Here is a 20,262-nt window from a genome sequence, read left to right as displayed (position 1 = left end):
ATCACCTGCTGGCTTATAATGGCTAATACCACTGTCTGTCTTTCTCTTTTGGGTTTTGGGGACTTTTTGATTTCACCAGGTTGCTGCACCACACAGCATCACATTAACATCATGGAGGTAAACTAATCATCAAACTAACTGAGCAACAAGAATGAGTCGCTGCAAGTAAAAAAAAAGACTTAAATGTTAAATGTTCAAACACGAGTTAGTACTACTGAACTGAAATGCTGCTGAGATTGTTGCTGAAGTACAGATGGTGAGAACTTGCAGTGTCAGACATGGTTGAATTTAAAAGTTTTAAAAAGTAATGTTTTTTTTTCCAATAGCTACGCTATGTCGTGACATCATACACTGAAGAAAGCGACGATAATGTTTACTTCACAACCTTGCACCAGCATAAGGGAGCATGCGTGCGGAATGAGGATTCCAACAAGCTTAATGATGCGTTTGTTTGAACTGGGAATTGACGGTACTAGGTCTGAACGCATTTTTTACCAGGTTATAACACCCTGTTAAACGGTGCATAAATAAAATAAAGTAGACAAGTGTTCGCGTTGAACACAGAAACAGACTAGACAGCAAACTAATGTCATTGTATAGAAAGTTTGAAAATTATTTTTGACAAGTGTTTAAGTGGAAAAGTCTAACCCTGTCTTTTCTTAGAATATTAATCTGAAACTCTTTGTTGACCTTTTTTAAAACCAAAGTTTCATCAGACGAAACCATGACTAAATCTTTCATTATTGCTTGTACGCTCCATTTACATGAGTCAAAGAGACCTGATTTTGTTTGTTTGTTTTAATTGTAAGACTTCATTTACAAAAGTAGGTTTTTATATATATATAATTCTGTTTATTTTGTTAAGTCATTTCTACTGAGTCAATCACTAGGTGCAGTCTGACTAGTTGTACCTGTACTACACAGTTATGATAATAATAATAACATAATTACACTTTTGCAAATGAACTCTCCAGGATCAATTCAGAGATCATAGTCAGAATTTAGAAAAAGAGGAAGAATTCTCAGATTGAAGTCAGAGTTACGAGATGAACTTCAGAATTCAGATTTTTTTCCCCTCCTCAGAATTAGAAAAAAATATCGCATTTTTTCAGTGGCCATAATCCTTTTCCGTGGGATCTTATAAAATAAAAGAACGAGGGAACCAAGCATGTATTTCTTTTATTGGCAGCAAAAATCACATTTATGTAAATATGCATCGTGTTTACTGCTAAAGCGTTTTCTAGAAAGGCTATGCATTGCTGTGTCCCTAGATAACACTGATTGAAACGGTGCCACATCAAACATTACTTAGGATACGTAAAATGTAATAAAAACACAACACCTTGGATAAAACAAACAAACAAACAAAAAACCCAAAACCAAATACTAATTTCGTTTTCCCATTTACCTTGAATGCAGCAGCTCGTAGTGAACGCCCCCGTTTCCTCGGTTACCGCCCACAAAGTAATTCAGCCAGGTGACAGCTGAGCTAGCAGGGATTCTACACGGCTGTGTTCTACGCACCATAACAGACAACACAACGACATCTTTCAGCGCTCAATAAAAGTGAAGTACACACAGATAGTTGCTAAATTGTTGCGGTAGCTTTCTGTTTTTAGATGCACGCACTTCGAAAGCCTCTTCCGTCAGTTGTAGCTTGCTAGCAGCGCGAGGGGATCATTAACGTTAGAGTGTGACGTTGTTGTCATCAGGACTCAACGGTTATTGCATTTCTGGTCCAGGTAACGTTACTCACTCACTGTCAACATGTCAGACCCGGCCGGGGAGGCGAAGTTGGAGGTGAAACAGGCGAGTAAAGAGGTGAAAGAGAGCGAAAATGTTGCGGAAAAATACTCAGCAATGACCGTAAGCAAGAACAGCGAAATGAACATGGGAGAGCTGTCGTCTGCCTTCAGTGCTGTGCCCACTCACAAGCCAGTGAAAAAGGTAAGGCTACTGCCAAGACTCTCTGTAACAGCTTGTAATAATGCACACTAGACAATGTATGTGGTGTACAGAGCTTTATCAGATGTAGTAGTGAGTATGTGTAGTTTGTTTGCATGTGATAACTTGGGGAAATTGGCTTTGCAAGGGGTTATACTGGATATAGTAGGCTCGTACGCTGTACTTACATCCTGTTGATATGTTGTTAATAAAGGAAATGACCTATTTTAACCTTCCACTTACAATGTGAATACTTGTGAACTAGTTTCTTCACGTTAAAGCTATAGGTTTTAGAATAGAGATCTGCAGACTTTAAAGCTAAACCACACTGTGTCTTTGTCATGAAATAAGTTTAAACCTTTTGAATTATTTACTGCAAGACAGGCAGTTGGAAAACGTGTATTTAATAACATGTTAGATGGAAATACTGAATTATTATAGATGTATGTGTTTCCCCCCACCTCCCAAGGCTGTTGAAGAGAATGTTTGCTACAGAAGCCTATAGCAGACATACTGTACATCCATATCTGTTATTTTACTCCATTTTGCCCATGACGTTGACTAACTCCTGGTAAATTTCAAAGTTTTGACTTACTGACATAACATTATCTTGTAATCATGAAATGCTGTGCAAAAATACATTTTTATCTACTTTAGTCTACATCTAGAGAAAAGAACCAAAGATGACGTGTTAACATGGAAAATGGAACAAAACAAAATGTATGTAAGCGTTTCCTTTTAAGACTTCCATAGCTTGTGCAGATCATTTGCACTAAAAAGAGTAATAATACTGTTGGAGATTGACATTGAAAAGCCAACCCTGTTATATAACATTACCATTGTCCACACAAACCATAGACCTCACAACTGTTCCTCTCGAACAAGAAATAAAAAGTTCCGTTTCTCTTTTCGGCTCTCACAGTTTGCTTTCCAAGGGAAGTCAATTTCACCTATGTACTACTTTCTAGCTTACTCCAACTCAAGGAAACTGAACAATTTCCTCCTTGAAACTTGTACAAAAGAGCAGTGTTAACTGACGACGTCAAGGAACAAGGAAGAGTTACACCTTGAGCTCCTTGGGCTTTAAAACAAAAGGCATTTGCACTCCTCATTAAAGATGGACAATACAGTGTTGTGCAAATATACTAGAAAAACAAGTACATCCTCCAAGATGATCATGGAGTTAAATCATCTCTCAAACATCTTAACCAAACCAAAATATTTATTTTCTTTTTTGTTAGACTACATAACTAAGGTGTCTTGTCTGACAGCTAATGATGTAAATGATCAACCCTCTTATACTAACTATTGCAACAATGCACTCTGTTTTTTAAATGCTGTATGGTATTGGATAGGACAGAAACTTGAAATGAAAACCCTACATCTTCTTTCATAAGACAAATGTGTAGGAGTGGAATTAATTCACTGTAAATTTCAAGCAAAATCCTACACACTCCCAATCCTCCCACACACGTCTACACTGGACTAAAACATAGATAATACCACAAATCAAATGCCTTAACTTCCGAAATATTGCTAATTTATTTGTGCAATATAGACAGCGTGCAAGAGTTTTCCTGCAGTTTGTACCCTGTTGTACCCTGTTTTGTAGGGATGCATTGTATTTGATTGTTGTTGATATCCAATATTTATAGATCCATTCTAGCCAATACTGACATCGATACCAATATATAAACGTAGTTCAGACCCAAAGCATAAGTCCTGAAAACACACTTTAAAGTTTAAGGAATGAGGATGAACAAAGACAATTGAAAAAAGTTTCTAATTAAATTGCATCTCTTCTATTTTGACTTTGATGCACATTCGTAAGTCCTTTGCACCTTATTAAATTTGCAGTAAGTGACCTGTATGCTGCAGGTTCTTCTTTGAATTGCCTGAAGTCAGCAGGTCATTGAACCATCGTTTAGATCAGTGGTTCCCAACCATTCTTCCTTGGAGCCCCCACCCCCACTCATTTCGAAGTCAAGCTGAGCCCCCCCAAGATCTTTTACAAAAAACTTATAGTGTCATATGTTGCCAAAAATCAACATCCCTTTAATTGGTTCATTGAAAAAACCCATAGGAAGTGGCTGTTCAAAGGTTGTCTTACCAAAAGACCATTATACAAACTGTTTATTAAGTACTTAATCATGATTTTACTTAATATTTGCAAATCAAATTTTGACAACCTCCAAGCAGTGGTTCCCAACCTTGGTCCTGTCCTGAGAGCGCTGATCTCCACCTGTGGAGCCATAAAGATCTAATACAACACCTGCATTTATATACCTTTAAGACTGGATAAAATGCTGTCATGTTTATGCCCTTAAGATCTGATGCAATTTGGATTATCTTATTGGTTTTAAGATATGCAATCAGCAAAATGTAGCATGATTTGCTAAAATAAAAGTTTCAGTTTCACTAAAGAGAACATTTTGATTTAACAGGATTTTAAAAATGTTGCTAAAATGTAGGATAAGAGTAAATTTTTACAATTAAAGCCATGAATATAAACTTCCATATTTTTTATTTCATGTCTTTATCTGCTCCCGAGGCTGGGAAATAAAGATTGTGGTAAACATTGAAACACTGTATTTATTTCAGAAAATCCATTTTTTTTGCCAGCAAAACTTAGCTTTTATAAGGTGTTTTTATGGCTGTCTTAGGCCTAAAACGCCACAATTTTTTTTCATACATATGGCTGATATTTACAGACAGTATGCTGGTTGTAAATACCGGACAGGAATCTTCATATCTGCTAAGACTGCTGATAAACCTTTTCAGGGAATATCTGCTGATACTAATATCATGTTATGTTGTTATATTGTACATCTTTACTTTTTTCAACCACATACCAATACAATGAAAACAAAGTTTGAGATTTGCTTTTTCCCCTTTTAGAGTTTTACGTTATGCCGTTGGATTAAATCAGCCATGCTTGTTGGGTGGATGTGCACTTGAGGGTGCTTTTATAACGAGAGGTTATTAACAATAGATGCCATCTAGTGCTGGATAATAAATCAGAAACCATGTCTTAGTGTTTTAACTAAAAGAATTCACATGTTAGCTTGTATGACCCTAATAAATCATTTAACGGTTGTATATTAATTAAAATCATTAAAGCAAAAGCATTTAATCCTTAGCGCAATGAGAGGTTATAAATTGCGATTCTCCACAGCGCACTGATGCAGCGAGAATAAATGTGAAATAATTTATGGTGTTTTTCCGAGACACTGAGAGCAGAGTTATGCTCACAGTCACTTTAATTTTCATGAGGGTTCAAAGGAAGAAGCAGTCTGTCTCCAAAGTTAGACATTTATTTATGTTAGCCTGTGTTAATGTGTGATGTTACATATGTTTAGTTGAACTATAATGCCCTTTAGTTAATATGAAGCCAGCGTCTGTGAAGTTAAAAGCTTACAAATGACTATCCATGAAAATGGCTTTGGGGGTCATGCTTCAGCTTGAAATCTGACTTTATTGCTCTCTTTGCAGACATTTGTTGTTGACTTCTCCTGAAATAACAGAGACTTTGCTTAGAAAAAATCCAAACACAAAGATACAGTAAACTAGTGCAACTGGACGGAAAGCAAATAGGTCCAAAAAGGTCCAAAATGAGTGATAATTGGGGGGGGGTACTTGCGACTTCAGAAGCAATTATATACCAGATGACCTGTGTTATAATGTTTATCCCATTTAGCAATAATGACCATATAACAAATCTCAATAGGCAACAAAAGATAGATTCAAATATTCTGGGCTTGAGTCACATCACATGTGGACTTTGTATTTAGGGTATAAAAGAGGAAATTAATTTCTGAGTCTGGTAAAACATTAAACAGACTCTATATTAGAAAGAGCCACGTTAGATACAATATAAACACACACAACAAATTGATTACAATAAGTCAACAGAGATTCAAACTCAACAGCTCACACAAAAGCTAAAACTTCTGATAGTGTTTTATGTTAAAGCTTCTTTTGATTAGTTTTTACTTGGTTATGAAACAGACTTGAATAATATTAATGCTTTTTATGAGCTACAAAGACAAACAAAACCATCCTCATAAAGAAAGGACTATTTCTGTCATGATTTTTAACGCTTGAAATACCTCTGCTGAGAGTCACAGTGACATTAACCTGGCAGACTTAGCAGGATGAGATTTTTTTTTTTTTTTGTTAAAAAACACAGCTTATGTGTGTAGAAGGCAAAACAGAGGCTGCCAAACCAAATATTACCCCACGTTCTCTACAGGAGCTTTAAAGACTGTTTTCTCTTACCAACACATCTGTTAGCTGACATCATAAAGCTTGAAACCCCTTCCTCCCTTCCACCCTCATCATATTCTGGCCACTTCTGCCTAAAGAATCCGCAAACTCATTTTAAGATTTAAAAATCTCTTTACTAATCTACTGGTGTCATCCCTGTGTTCACTTCCTCTACAGTTTAAGGTCAGTATAGCTATGGGATCCTGAATCCCACCCCACCCTGTTTGGCCCCGGGGAAAAATATGTGGTGTCTTGTCACCTTAATCTCAAGAAAACAGCTTCACATTGTTCTTTGTTGCCAAGTTATTTTCACTGGTATGTGGAGGGTATTTAATACCAGGCCTATGGTCAGAAACCAGTGACAGAGGATTTTACCATCACTGTCATCTGATGTAGGCACCACTCATAATGCTCAGCCCCTTTATAACTTACTACGTTTTTTCACTAAACAAAAAAACCTAACATATGTGACTGTAGAAAAACGTCTGAGTCCACTTGTCCACTTCTCCATTCCTGGACTTGCTATCCAGCATGAGAAAAGATAGAGTTGCAGCACACCTCCTTATCTGATGTTGCTTTCATTCATGCAAGATGCCCGTCAACAAAAAAATCCAGCAGATTGCAGCTGTGATAAAGACTTAGCTGACCAGGCATAAAGCTACAGACATCAGCTAAACAACACTTCTTTCCTCTTACACACACACGCATCCTTGATTAACTGATAGTGTGTAGACAGTATGTCTGTAAAAAATATTCACATCCTTGGATGTTTTGCCTTTTTTTTTCTTTATAAATCAACCATTTGATTTAACATTTTTTTGTAGATATCTGTTTTCACTTTGACATTAAAGAGTCAAATAAACTAAATTATATTAACTGTGCTCTATTCATAAAAATCTATAAATGTGTGAAACATCCAAGGAGGTGAATACTTTTTATAGTCACTGTAGTGCTGATAATAATAATTTCAAATATTTTATGTTCCATGATAATACTGTTATGCATTTCACTTGCAGTAATGTTTTCTAATGCTCAAGAAAATGTAGAAATGCAGCGTACAAATTATGGGGAAACTGAGGGGATGTTTGGTATTATTACACAAGCATGACTAAAATGGAACCATCCAAAAAGAAAATCTTTGGCAGCTTAATTTTGGAACATCTGGCTCATTTGATGGCCAGATGTCTGCTGATCTGCAGCCGGACATCTATTTTTGTAAAGATAGAAATATAAGCTTACTTGTTCAAGCTGAGTTGTCATACTCTTATCATTTAAAAAAAATCAAATAGTTTTATTTTTCCCTCTACACTTAAGTTATTCCTAATTTTTAAAAAAGTTGTATATGGTAAACACAACTCTATATTTAGAAAGACATAAAAAAATAAACAGATTCCCTTTCATTTCAAAGGAACACAGTACCCGGCCAACAGCTGGACTATAATTTGAGCTCTGAATTTACACACAGATGTTTTATGACAAGAAGCTGTGTCCAATTGAAATGACTTTAGTTGAAACCCTCAATAAAATGTTAAAATTATAGGATGTATATGATTGTTTTCTCTTCAAGCAAATCCAGTTTGTGGAGGATAAGCAGGAGTTCAGCAGGTTCCCTACCAAGACAGGCCGTCGCTCCTTGTCCCGCTCCATCTCTCAGTCGTCCACAGACAGCTACAGCTCAGGTAAAAAGCAAAGGCCAAACATGTACGCACCAATGTTCACTGCATCTGCAGCATAAAGTGCACACATTCTACTCAGAATAAAAAAGTGCTGAAGTTTAGAGTGTTGTGAACAAGATGAAAATGTGAGTATCATAGAGCTTTAAAGTGATTTAGGTCACATCCTGTACATATCTTGACATTCACTGAAATAACCTTTTCAGCCTGGAAATCCATGTTGATCATTTTTATTTACATTAACAACTAATGCAGTATTTTTTACATAGACTTAGTGTGTTTCGTGTTGATGAGTAAGATCATGACTTTGTTTTATGAGGCTGTTTTGGAGAGCATCATTAGGGGTGGGATGTCCATGTGGTACAGTAATCTCTCTGCTTGCTTGTTTGGTACAGACTGACTTAAAGGTCATGGGGAGGACTGAAAACCTCCCTACAGTCCATATATGAGCAGTCAGGCAAGCACTGGGAATACTGTCTGATGGATGCCATATCCTCCTCTCTGAGTATGAACTTTTACCAGCTGCCAGACCATGCACAGTCCTCAAATAAAACTTCAACCAGTTAGAAAAACTCATTTGTGCCTACTACCTCTATTACCCTGATTGTATTTAAGCCTTTTTCTCAATTTAATTTGTTGTCATTTTTAGTTAAACTATTTCTGTGCAGATCTTTTTTTGTTATTCGTACACTGCATACCAAAGTGGTCTTTAATGCCTTTATCCAGGCTGGATTGGTTGTCTGGACATTACACAAACAGGGGCATATTAAAAATTACCTCCATCAACTGATGTGATATGCTGTATTCTGCTGGTAAAAAAGTATTGTTAATTTGTGTTTATCCACACCTGTCCAGATCCTTTCTGGCTTTGATTCCTTGCATTGCTGATTGATGCTTCTTTTCAGCTGCATCCTATACAGATAGCTCTGATGATGAGACCTCACCCCGCGACAAAACTCAGGTGAACACCAAAGGCAGCAGTGACTTCTGTGTCAAAAACATCAAACAGGCTGAATTTGGCAGACGGGAGATTGAGATTGCAGAACAGGGTGAGACACTTTAACCCATTACTTTGATGTTGACACATTAAACTAAAAGACTTTTTGCATTTTTGAACCAAGATTAATACTTATTTTTAAGGAGTCTGTTAAATGTTTTACTGAGTGGTTATAACACTTGAAAATACAATCTTAAAGAAATCACATCACAATTTAAAAATATGAAACATTAGACGTAATCAAGACAAAACAATAGCTTTGATCAAGCTATATCTTAGAGATTATTTATCTATGACTGTTTTTCTGTTTGATTCCAGTCAGGTACTGCTGAGAAGTACACAAACTGAGTTTTGTTGGATTCTTTTGTCTCAAGCTGGTGCTCTTCTTCTCAACTTCTTCTCACCTGTACCTATTTCGTGTTCTGTTGTTTTCAGACATGTCAGCTCTGATCTCACTGAGGAAGAGAGCACAAAGTGAGAAACCATTGGCAGGTGCCAAGATTGTGGGCTGCACTCACATCACTGCCCAGACTGCAGTAAGTCCTCACTGTAAAGTCAGAGACATCAAAGAAAAGGCTGCAATGTGGTAGTGCTTTTTCATCAGAATAGGATTTTTGCTTAGTTTTAATCACAGTTTTTTTCAACACTTTCCAAGGAACAAAATCTAATTATATACAACTCCCTGATTATGTGGGTCTTATAAAGGTTAAAGTGCTGTGGAGTTGACTGAATGAATAACTGGTTGTGTGTTTTTATGTGTGACTCATTTTTTATTAACAAGCAACTAATCCTACTAGTCAAATAAAGTCTGTAACAGAGAATCAAACAGTGTAGCAGACATAATCCATGATAATTACAGAGGTTATTGTGGTTAGTAATCAGCTTGATACTATTTGACCTTTTACTGATGCACAACCTGCTTACCTGTGTGTTTTCAGGTGCTGATTGAGACTCTGGTGGCTCTCGGGGCTCAGTGCCGCTGGACTGCATGTAACATTTATTCTACACAGAATGAAGTGGCTGCTGCTCTGTCAGAGACTGGTAAGAAGAGCAGAGAAGGAGCATGCTTTAAAATCCAAATTTATTTACAAAGCAGATTTAAAAATAACAACAGTTGAACAAAGCACCATATAATCCAAAATATCAAAAAAACCCAGACAGCATAATGAAAAATGCAGACAAAACAAAAAGACTATTTGAAAAGGGACAAGGACAATTACATAAGGCTGGGGACTCTCATTGCCGTTAAAAGTCCAGGAATAAACATTTTAAAAGCCGATTTATAAAACAGGCAAAGTACGAGTCGGCGTATCATGCAGAGGTTAATCACTGCCTAGTGCAGGGTTATTATTGAAAAGGTGTGATCTTCTCTGTGCTTCAACCTTAATCTTCAACAGCAGGACTGTGTGCCTGAATGACCTTCATAAAAAATCTATAGTGAAGGTTGGAGATAAAGGGTACAAGTAGGCCTGCCCACAGAATTGGTTGAGTCCCTGAAAAAGACCCAGAGAATGGGCCCTCCCCAGTTCTGATTTATTGGTAATGTCAGTGCATGCGTGTCTGACCAGTAGCATTGGTCCTAGAATCATGGCAAACAGTTCTTATTGTGGTGCTGAAAAGTATTGAAGCTGTTATTTGGTTCTGATGTTGAACTTATTTATTCGTGCTTCTTTTTAATACCTTTCACCACGTTGCTGCCTATTTTTGTCACTGCTGTTTGCCACTAACTCATTTTTCCCCACTTTTTGCATATTTTTGCAGCTTTTTTCCCATTTTTGCCACTTCTTTTTGTCACTTTTAACTAATTTTCTGTGCTTTATGCCCTTTCTGCCACTTTTTAACTGTCTTTGCAGCTTTTTCCACCCATTTTTCACTTTTTGCCACCTTTTATCAATTTTTGCCCACCATTTTTAATCCTTTTTCTGACTATTATGCTCCTTGCAACCAAGTTTTTCCTCTTTTGCACATATTGCCACTTCTCACCCATTTTTTGCTACTTTTTGCCCATTTTAGTCACTTCAACTTTGCAGCTTTTTGCCCATTTTTGCTATTTATAATCATTTTTTAAAATCAATTATTGAGGCAGTTATCAATATTTTTTAGTTCTTTTTCCAATATTTAATAATTTTTTCTACTTTCTGACTCATGTTTGCCAATACATGCCCATTTTGCCACTTTTTACCAAGTTTTTGCCATCTATTTTTGGTGTTTTCAATTTTTTTTGTCACGTTTTGCCCCGTGTGACCTACATTTGCCCCTTTTTGCTTATTTTTCAACTCTTTTTGTCTTTTTTAACCCATTCTGCTAAAATTTTTCCTATATTTGCTATTTTTTGCCAACTTTAACCGCTTTCATTTTGCTACTTTTGTCCATTTTTGCCTCACCTTGTTGCCACTTACAGCCTTTTTGCCACTTTTTCCACTTTTTTTAAAGTCCCATAAATGCTGGCAATGAACTGCATACTTTGATCAATATTCTCATATTTTTCTCATATTTGGCAAAATATATAAATATAAGTATAAACCCATGTTTAAATTAGAGGTGTGCTTTACCATGTGAGCATCTGGTGTCTCTTAGAAACTGGGGAACAGTCTGAAATGTTAAAGACTTGAAGAATCTGCTCAGCAGAGATAATAGGAACATGTAAGATTTGGCATTTCGTGAAAGAACAGCAATACTCAAGCCCTTTTATGTGAGGTTGCTATGAAACTGTTTAAGTATGTACTAAATGACCACAGTAGACCTTTCATGATGTGAAAGCTCGGGGGGTTAGATGATTTAGGAGTCACCAGATCAGTAGAGTTCAAGCTTGTATTGTGAGGTTTGAGTTTGTGCCTGCAGCTCACAGTCTACTTCCTGCTGTTTTATGTGGGGATACACATTTGAACAACTATGGAGCTTTTTCTGCTGCTGCTGTTCAGTTATCAGTTACACAACCTACCCTTAACATCTAGTAATGATATTCCTATATGTACTGACTGAAAAGCTGACAAATATTTTATTTAGAATTATGAAAGTGTGAACAACTAGATTGGATAGGTTTCTGATTAATTCACTGCCACATGAATTTCATTGTTATTTACTTTCATACATGTGGCTTTTCACCGTTTGTGTCTGGATGACAAAGTTGATTGTTTCTTTTAAGACTTTTAGAGGTATTGTCCATCTGTTATGTTTCAGGTGTGGCTGTGTTCGCCTGGAAAGGGGAATCTGAGGACGATTTCTGGTGGTGCATTGACCGCTGCGTCAACAATGAGGGTTGGCAGCCAAACATGGTAAGAGGATTTTTTTGTGAGGGCAGGAAACTGGACAATATGTGTTGTTAGTATTTTTTCATTGGTTTGTGCCTCTGTCTTCACCAGTGACTGGTTTGTTTCTGTTGTTTTTATTTATTGATATGACTTTGGAGGCAGCTAAATCAATAAATGTAACACTTGGGGTGCTGATGTTCTAGTGGTTAGATCACACTCCGTTTATAAAGGCTATAGTCCTCCAAGCAGGTGGCCTGGATTCAGTGCTCCTTTTCTGGATGTCATTCCCCACTCTATTGCCTGTCCTGTCATGTCCACATAAGGCAAAAAAGCCCAAAAATAAATACACAAATTGGATCGGAAACATATTTCCCAAAGGGATAATAAAGTGTTTCTTATGGTGTGGTATCATGTGGTGTAATGTTGTGTTGTACATAGTATCATAAATGGTATGATACAGTCAAATATAAATACCCCATATACCAGTTAATTTAAAATAATATTTACCAAAATGTTGGTCAGAAAAAACAGACTTTGCTTACAAGGGCTGATGAGAAATATAAAGCTAAATGGTGTCTGTTTCCTTTTGTTAATTTTAGTAATAATAATTGTTCTCTCCTTTGGTAGATCCTTGATGATGGAGGAGACTTGACACACTGGATGTACAAGAAATACCCCAATGTGTTCAAGAAGATCAGAGGTATTGTGGAGGAGAGTGTCACCGGGGTTCACAGGTGATATAAAGCTTAATAGATATACACTGCTTTTGAAATATTTAGTGAAATTCCCTCAGCACATGAGGTAAAACGGTTTCTGATGTCTCTCTCTGTCTCTGTAGGTTGTATCAGCTTTCCAAAGCTGGAAAACTGTGTGTACCTGCTATGAACGTGAATGACTCTGTGACAAAGCAGAAGTTTGACAACCTGTACTGCTGCAGAGAGTCCATCCTGGACGGGTGAGTGTACCTGGGTTTGTTGGAGTCTGAACAATAACAAGGTGAAAGAAATGTTCAACACTGCACAGGCTGTTTATTGGATCCTTTTACTGTGACCTGTGAGGTCTGAAAAATATGCACCATCCAACAAAGACCCTTGCTTGTATAACAGAAACAATCTGGAAGCTCAGCTGTGAATTCTCCCACACAGCTAATTAGTAGTAGCAGCAGTGTGCTTTCTTTCCTCCAAGTGCTAAAAAACCCCAGAATCTCACAGGTTGTACTTGATGTATTGCTACAAATAGGAAAACAGTTGCAACTTATAAAAGGTCCTTCTGAGTCCAGTGTTTAAGGAAAAAGAGACATTTCTGTCTCCCTTGAGGGCTTTAGATGTGTGTCATCAGATCTGCATGTACTGTGCTGTACCATAATAACATTTCAAAAACCTGCTCCTCTTGTATTGCTCTTCTACAGTGCACACCCCTACCTCTGTGGCCTTCAGTGTGTGAATGTGTGGATGGATGAGTGCAACCTGTATTTTCAAAGTGCTTTTAGTAGTCAGATGATTAGAAAAGCACTATCTACCATTTGTCGGAACAATATTAATATCATTACACTGATATGGTGTGGCCTTGAGAACTGGATGACTTGAAATGGCCTTTAAGAGCATTAGAGATTTGCAGTTTACTAATTTTATGTCTCAAACCTCTCTAGCTTGAAGAGAACCACAGATGTCATGTTTGGAGGAAAACAGGTGGTCGTATGTGGGTATGGTGAGGTGAGATACTCTTTATTTTCACATTCTGCACTTCAATGAATTGTATTAGTTTGAAAGTATTCTTGCTTATAAGAGATTCACAGGTTGCAGTTTATAATATGTTTATAAAAAAACCCTTACTCACATGTACAGTACATATTCGGTAGCAGGGATGCACAACAAAAACCCGTAGAGGTACTTGTAGGTAAGAGAACCAAGTGTTAGGTAATAATCTCTGTAAATCCTCCAGTAGGTATGGTGCTTCTTTGCCTCTGCTGATGGGCTCTTCATGTCAGAACTGGTGACATGTTAGCTTGGTGTATGTAGCTGTTTACACCAGTGTTTGTGTCACTGCATCCTGTGTTTGAGTTTCAGTTTGAGACTGAAGTTGAATCAGTATCAGTCAAACTTTTATCAAAGATTTATGAGAGTGCTGAGTGTGTTCATATTCAAGCAAGATGTATACCGGTGCAGGACAGAAAGGTACCCACTGTAGAAAAAAGAAAAGGTCTTTGTGCTGTTCATCTTATTTAACCATGGTGTTGTTTTGGTCTACAACATCTCTCTGAGGCCTGTGGAAGATCACACACTAAACCATCTGATCTCGGCAGGTTGGAAAAGGATGCTGTGCTGCTCTGAAAGCTCTGGGAGCCATTGTCTATGTTACAGAGATTGATCCCATCTGTGCCCTGCAGGCGTGGTGAGGAAAACAAACAACACAGATAAACGCTACACTGAATGTATTAAATGTCAAAAATATGTGACCAACACCACCACCAATGCTGATAACCATTTCATCTTAGATAATTGATTTATAAAATAACTCAAACTCACTACGCTAACCTAGCAGGAGGTCTGGCCAATCTGCTGATGGGAGTTACTAGTCAATAGAAAATAGACGTTTTCTGTTGGTCAGTCCTCTCTGAGACTTAATGCTGAACCTCCTCTTCCTCTTGTGTGTAAACAGCATGGATGGATTCAGGGTGGTCAAGCTGAATGAGGTCATTCGCCAAGTTGATGTCATCATCACATGTACAGGTAACTCCATGTAAACACCAGAATGGCATAACTTCCAATAGACACTGGTCTTCATACATTTTATATGTTCCTCAGGTCTCTGTTTAAAATGTGGCTGGTGTGTCAGATTATGTGTGCTGATTGATATTGAATGTCTGCAGGAAACAAGAATGTGGTGACCAGAGACCAGCTGGACCGAATGAAAAATGGCTCCATTGTCTGCAACATGGGACACTCCAACACTGAGATTGATGTGGTACACTATTATATTTATGATTCCCCTTTTTTATCTGTTATGAATAAAATAGTTCAAATAAAGCTAAAAAAAGGTTAGCCGCAGTCTTTAAATATAATGAATAGCAATAGGCTAACAGATGTTATGATCTCTGACAGGCCAGTCTTCGGACCCCTGAGCTAACCTGGGAGAGAGTGCGCTCTCAGGTGGATCACGTCATTTGGCCTGATGGCAAGAGGGTGATTCTTCTGGCTGAGGTAACTGGCTCCATGTGTACGACTGACAGCCACATGGGAGGAATACAAACAAATGTTAGGAATGTGATGGCTGTCATTTCATGTCTTTCCTGAAAATTAATCTGTGTTTGAAATTTTTCTGGTACTTTAAGAATGTAAACTTCATAATAGAAATAGTTTATTGTTAAGATCTGTTGGTAAAGCCAGAATTTTATGCCTTTAGTATCTTTACTTTAGTTAGAGAGATTATGAAAAGTAAACAACAGTCAATTATTAGATACAAGAAACTGAAGGAGCCAAACACAACAGCTTGTATATATTAATGAGTTTTCTTGTAGTGAATGACTGACCAGTCTTAACACTGCATGCTAAAATGCTAGGGTTAATATACCATTTTGTTGGAACAGTAATACTTAAACTAGGTTTCTTCTTGATACATATATTCTTATAAACAAGATGTCATTTTTCCATAGGGGCGCCTCCTTAACCTCAGCTGCTCCACTGTTCCTACCTTTGTCTTGTCCATTACAGCAACCACACAGGTAACACATTTACACCAGCCTGAAGTAATTCATGTAACATTAAAAAAAGTACTGGATTCTTTTCTCTTGAATTGTCATGAGTAATGATAAGACCATCTAGCGTTCTGGAAAACCTGGAAAACAATTGGCCAAATTTCCAGTCATGGAAAACAGGGAAAAAAGCTTATTGTACTGGAAAGTGTCGTACTCTCCCTGGAAAATGACCTAATTTTATAATTAAAGCGGGTGACATTGTTGTCTCAAAGTGCTAAATGATACTCAGAATCATATACAACAGTAATGGTGTTTTATGGACAACAGTATTAAGAGTAGGCTACATGCCAGCAGCAGCTCTAGACCTCAAAAACTGGACCTTCATAAACTAAGTCTGATGCAAGAGATGAACTGTTTGAGAACAATTGTTGTTACTAGTTTTTACTATTATTATTTTAAGTAAAGTAAAATTGTAACAGTTTTGTGCTGTAAATCTGCAGGTATATTTAAAATGATGAACTCTTACTTTTGTATAAATGATAATCATAAAAAATGTTATTTATTAGTTAAATAAATAAAAGAAAATATGATTATCATTTATAAAAATGTAAGAGTTCATGGTTATAGCCATAGACTCCACATCCTTTGAATCAGACTTCCACAGAAATAAACATATTTGTGTATGCACACAATGCCTTCTTCATACAAGCTATATTGTCAATGAAAAAGTCCTGAAAGCTCCTGGAAAATGATCTCTTGAAATAAAGGGGGAACCCTGTGGATAAAACACTAAATACGAACAAAATCAAATCCTGCTTTTATAGGACATTTTGTAGTTTGTACAACATTATTTCTGTTCTGGTTGCTTTGTGGTCAGAACACTATAGATGTTGTACTCTTCATTCAGTTCAGTGCATCTGTTCTCATTATTCTCATTAATCCATGTTCGTGTTCAGGCTCTGGCCCTAATCGAGTTGTACAACGCTCCAGAGGGACGATACAAGCAGGATGTTTACTTGCTTCCCAAGAAGATGGGTGAGGATTTAATCCATACATACCTCACATTGACTTTGAGGTGTTTAACTGAGATTTTTAGTGCTGACCAGTTTGAGTCCAACTCTAGTGGGAATTATAAATCTCTGACTCTAACTTGTAATCGGAGTTAAGCTGTGACCTCTTATCACAGTGCTACCCAGCAGACATATTTTGATTTCCTGTGTTGAATCATGTTTCTTTTTTAAACTATATCATATCTGTGTATTCCAGACGAGTATGTTGCTAGTCTGCATTTGGCCACTTTTGATGCCCACTTGACAGAGCTGTCTGATGAGCAGGCCAAATACCTGGGCCTGAATAAGAATGGTCCTTTCAAACCCAACTACTACAGGTACTACTCTCCAAACTCTGACTTCCTAATTCACTAGAGTAGTTGTGGGATTTGTAAGCTTAGAATTTACTTTAAATTAAAATCATTGTATAATTTACTTTTAAGTCTATGAAATTATGATAAAAAGATTAAATATTTCTGTCAAGAATTAAATTCTGTATACAAATAATTATTTAAATGGGAAAACACCCAGCAAAAATCTTAACATTGGAAATACTGTAGTAACGAGGTATGTCATACTTTTTAAATAACTTGTATTAGGATAATCTCACACACTCACTGGGGCATAACATTAAGATATCTTCTAGTGTTAGCTTTTTTTTAATTAAACTTGTTCTTTTTATTCACAGGTATTAGTCTGCGGGGTTTTCATATCTCAGTACACCTTAATGTTGACGGTACCCAACACCACCTTATCCCTGGGATAAAAGGAAGACTTCTCTATACTGTATTTTATACTTTTCACAGGATGCACAGCCTATATTTACATGTATTTTATCAGCCCCAGCAAGTTTCGCTTCACTTGCTGCTTGTTACAGGGACTACACACGGTACCCAGCTGACTGAAATCTCAGTGTAACTACAGCACTTATATCTGCTGATTAGTTGGAGTTAGGTTTTCTTTTATCACACCTGTAGGCCCGTCTGACAGCTCTTATTAATATGTAATAATATATAAATATATGGTGCCAAATTACTGTGACAAGGAAGGGTTAGTGTTGTGAATATTAATGGTAAATCTTGATTTCATAAATGATATATTGAATTCCTCCATCCTACAGATGTAAAAGGTCACTGTGTTTTTTTTAGCCCCCATTGGCTCCCATTGGAAACCATCTCATCAAGTTAAGCCTTGAAATAAATAGTTGATAGAATATTCCTCACTGGTGAGGAAAGTCGAGGTCCAAATGTTTTGCTCTGGAGTCGGTGGACCAAACCAGGGCTAAAAGGCCTGGTGGTCATTGGACTTCACTCCATTTAGCTAGCTGTGTGTCTGCTTGATGTTTAAGTAGGCAACTGTTCGCCTACAAATGAGCCATAGCAGTTTGATATTCTAAGTTAATCCTGTGTTTGTGAGAGCTTTGTTTTGGAGTCTTTGATGCAGCTTTAATGTTTTCCTCTTGCTTCGAAGTGGCAGTGCTCACTAACTTCAAACATTCCATCCACAAAATATAGAAGAAATATCTTCTGTAATGTCATCCTCATCACTGTTTACCTTCGCCAATAAGGTATGAAACTACCATATTTTATTATAGCAAAGTTAAGAAGGGAGCTTTTCATTTATTTCTTATGAAAATGTCCATTAATGAGGTTTGGTGTGTGGTTAGAGAAGTAGCTGCACCTCAGGGCACTCGGATATCTCAAAATATTTGTAAATACATTTTTTTACCAGATTAGCAGTTCTTACCTTAATATTCATTCTAAAGTTTAGTGTCATTATCAAGAAACTGCTAATTACCATAGAGCTATAAAATATCTTTAAAGAATTTTAGACACTATGATTCAAATATGCATGTAATCTGCAGCTCTGTGTCATAAGTGTAAAGACAACATGAGTCACAGACTATGTGTTAAACAGTGTTACACAGAATTTTAATGCTGTGTGTATCTCAACTCAGATGATGTTAGTGTGACATTTGATTTTACTGTTAGATTTATCACTTGACTTTGATCTTGTGTTAATGTGAAGATTTTCTATTAAAGATTATAACAGAAAAGTATTTAATCACATGCACTCTGGGCCTAAACATGACTTATTTCATCAGCACACTTACCCTGACACATACTTTATTTTTTATCTCCCATATTATCATGCAGCAGCATAATAATGGCTATTCTAATTACATAGTATATTTTCTTGATGATTTTTACTGTTTAAATGGCTTAAGCACTGTTTTGCAGGGTTTGTTAAATGCACAAACATATTTTACTTCCCTAAATTTAGCTGTACAAATTCTTTAAAGTGATATAATGTGCGGGTAGTAGTTGTGTCTTTCTACATTTAATGCTCTTTAACACATTGCATCTTTCATTCTGTTAGTCCGAGTGGCTAAGATTTCACCAAACATTGTAGTTACTGTTCCCCATTATGTTACCTTATTAGGGTGCTGATACACCTCATACACAACTGTTTAATAGTATAGTGGCCTACAGTGCTACTATGATGTGCTGTCATCTTTGAGTGAGCAGATTCAAAAGAATAAAAGCCAAGGACATTCGGCGAAGACATTGTCAGCAAGATGAGCACTGTAACCATGGCAACTTGTCATTTGACAGTGCCTTGACTCACTGAGTAATTTATATTCACGTGTACAGCTGTGTTTTTCTGCAACTATGTTAATGCCCATCATGGATGTTATTCTGAACTATACAAACAAGATAACAGCTATGCAGCAAAATATACTCAATTTTCTCCTATCAGCAGTGTTTCACTTATGTAGTGATAGAAGATCAGTGTTCGCATTACTAAAGATATGCATTAAAATATCAGTTTCAGATGTAAGTCAGAAACATTTGACTTAACATTATTTAGATTTATATGTTCAACCATGTATTACATCCAGTAACAATCACAAATGACTCTTGTGGTCTTTTATAAATAGCACTTGCCTTGCCTTTTACGATGAAATCCTTTTAACTAATTAAAGCCCTTTCAGTCTGGTTTTAACTCTGTTATAGAGACAGATGAATGTGTTATAATTAAAGCAAACTGCTTGTATCTGGTGTAACTGAAATAGATAAGTATACCACTGTGATATTCTGTTGCTCAGTATAACTGTTTTTTGATGTGGAAATGAAGTTCTGTAAATGATATATTACCTTATAAAGCTGGCATATATTTTCAACACTGTATCAGTACTTTAGTTAGAAGAACACAATTTCAGCAGGATGACCCCTTTTGAATTTATGTTCCCTTTAATAAACTGCTGTTTGGAGTTATAATGGCTTGTGTATCATTCAAAACCTACTTCCACTTGAGCAGCCTTTGCAACGCTTAAGTACCTACAGTCCTATTTGAGACATGAACATTTTGTGGCCCACCAAAACAT

General features: G+C 36.7%; 1 protein-coding gene across 2 annotated transcripts; it reads left to right on the top strand.

The window, feature by feature from the left end:
* The first annotated feature begins 1,463 nt into the window (after positions 1 to 1,463).
* Positions 1,464 to 20,141, top strand: LOC121506833 (S-adenosylhomocysteine hydrolase-like protein 1). Of its 2 annotated transcripts, none has more exons than XM_041782777.1 (17): positions 1,464 to 1,947; positions 7,778 to 7,889; positions 8,804 to 8,932; positions 9,316 to 9,416; positions 9,819 to 9,921; positions 12,061 to 12,155; positions 12,759 to 12,865; positions 12,970 to 13,086; positions 13,780 to 13,843; positions 14,434 to 14,522; positions 14,790 to 14,860; positions 15,001 to 15,095; positions 15,233 to 15,331; positions 15,784 to 15,852; positions 16,782 to 16,860; positions 17,092 to 17,212; positions 17,563 to 20,141. In XM_041782777.1, exons 1-17 carry the CDS (start codon positions 1,768 to 1,770, stop codon positions 17,567 to 17,569), a joined length of 1,638 nt encoding a protein of 545 aa, XP_041638711.1. In that variant the 5' UTR covers positions 1,464 to 1,767; the 3' UTR covers positions 17,570 to 20,141. The 2 variants fall into 2 exon arrangements, with proteins under 2 accessions (XP_041638711.1, XP_041638708.1); XM_041782774.1 differs by having other exon boundaries at positions 8,789 to 8,932.
* The last annotated feature ends 121 nt before the right edge of the window (positions 20,142 to 20,262 follow it).

Source organism: Cheilinus undulatus, linkage group 3, assembly GCF_018320785.1.
Source record: "Cheilinus undulatus linkage group 3, ASM1832078v1, whole genome shotgun sequence".
Classification (NCBI taxonomy): Eukaryota; Metazoa; Chordata; class Actinopteri; order Labriformes; family Labridae; genus Cheilinus; species Cheilinus undulatus.
This window is presented reverse-complemented; position numbering and strand designations above follow the sequence as displayed.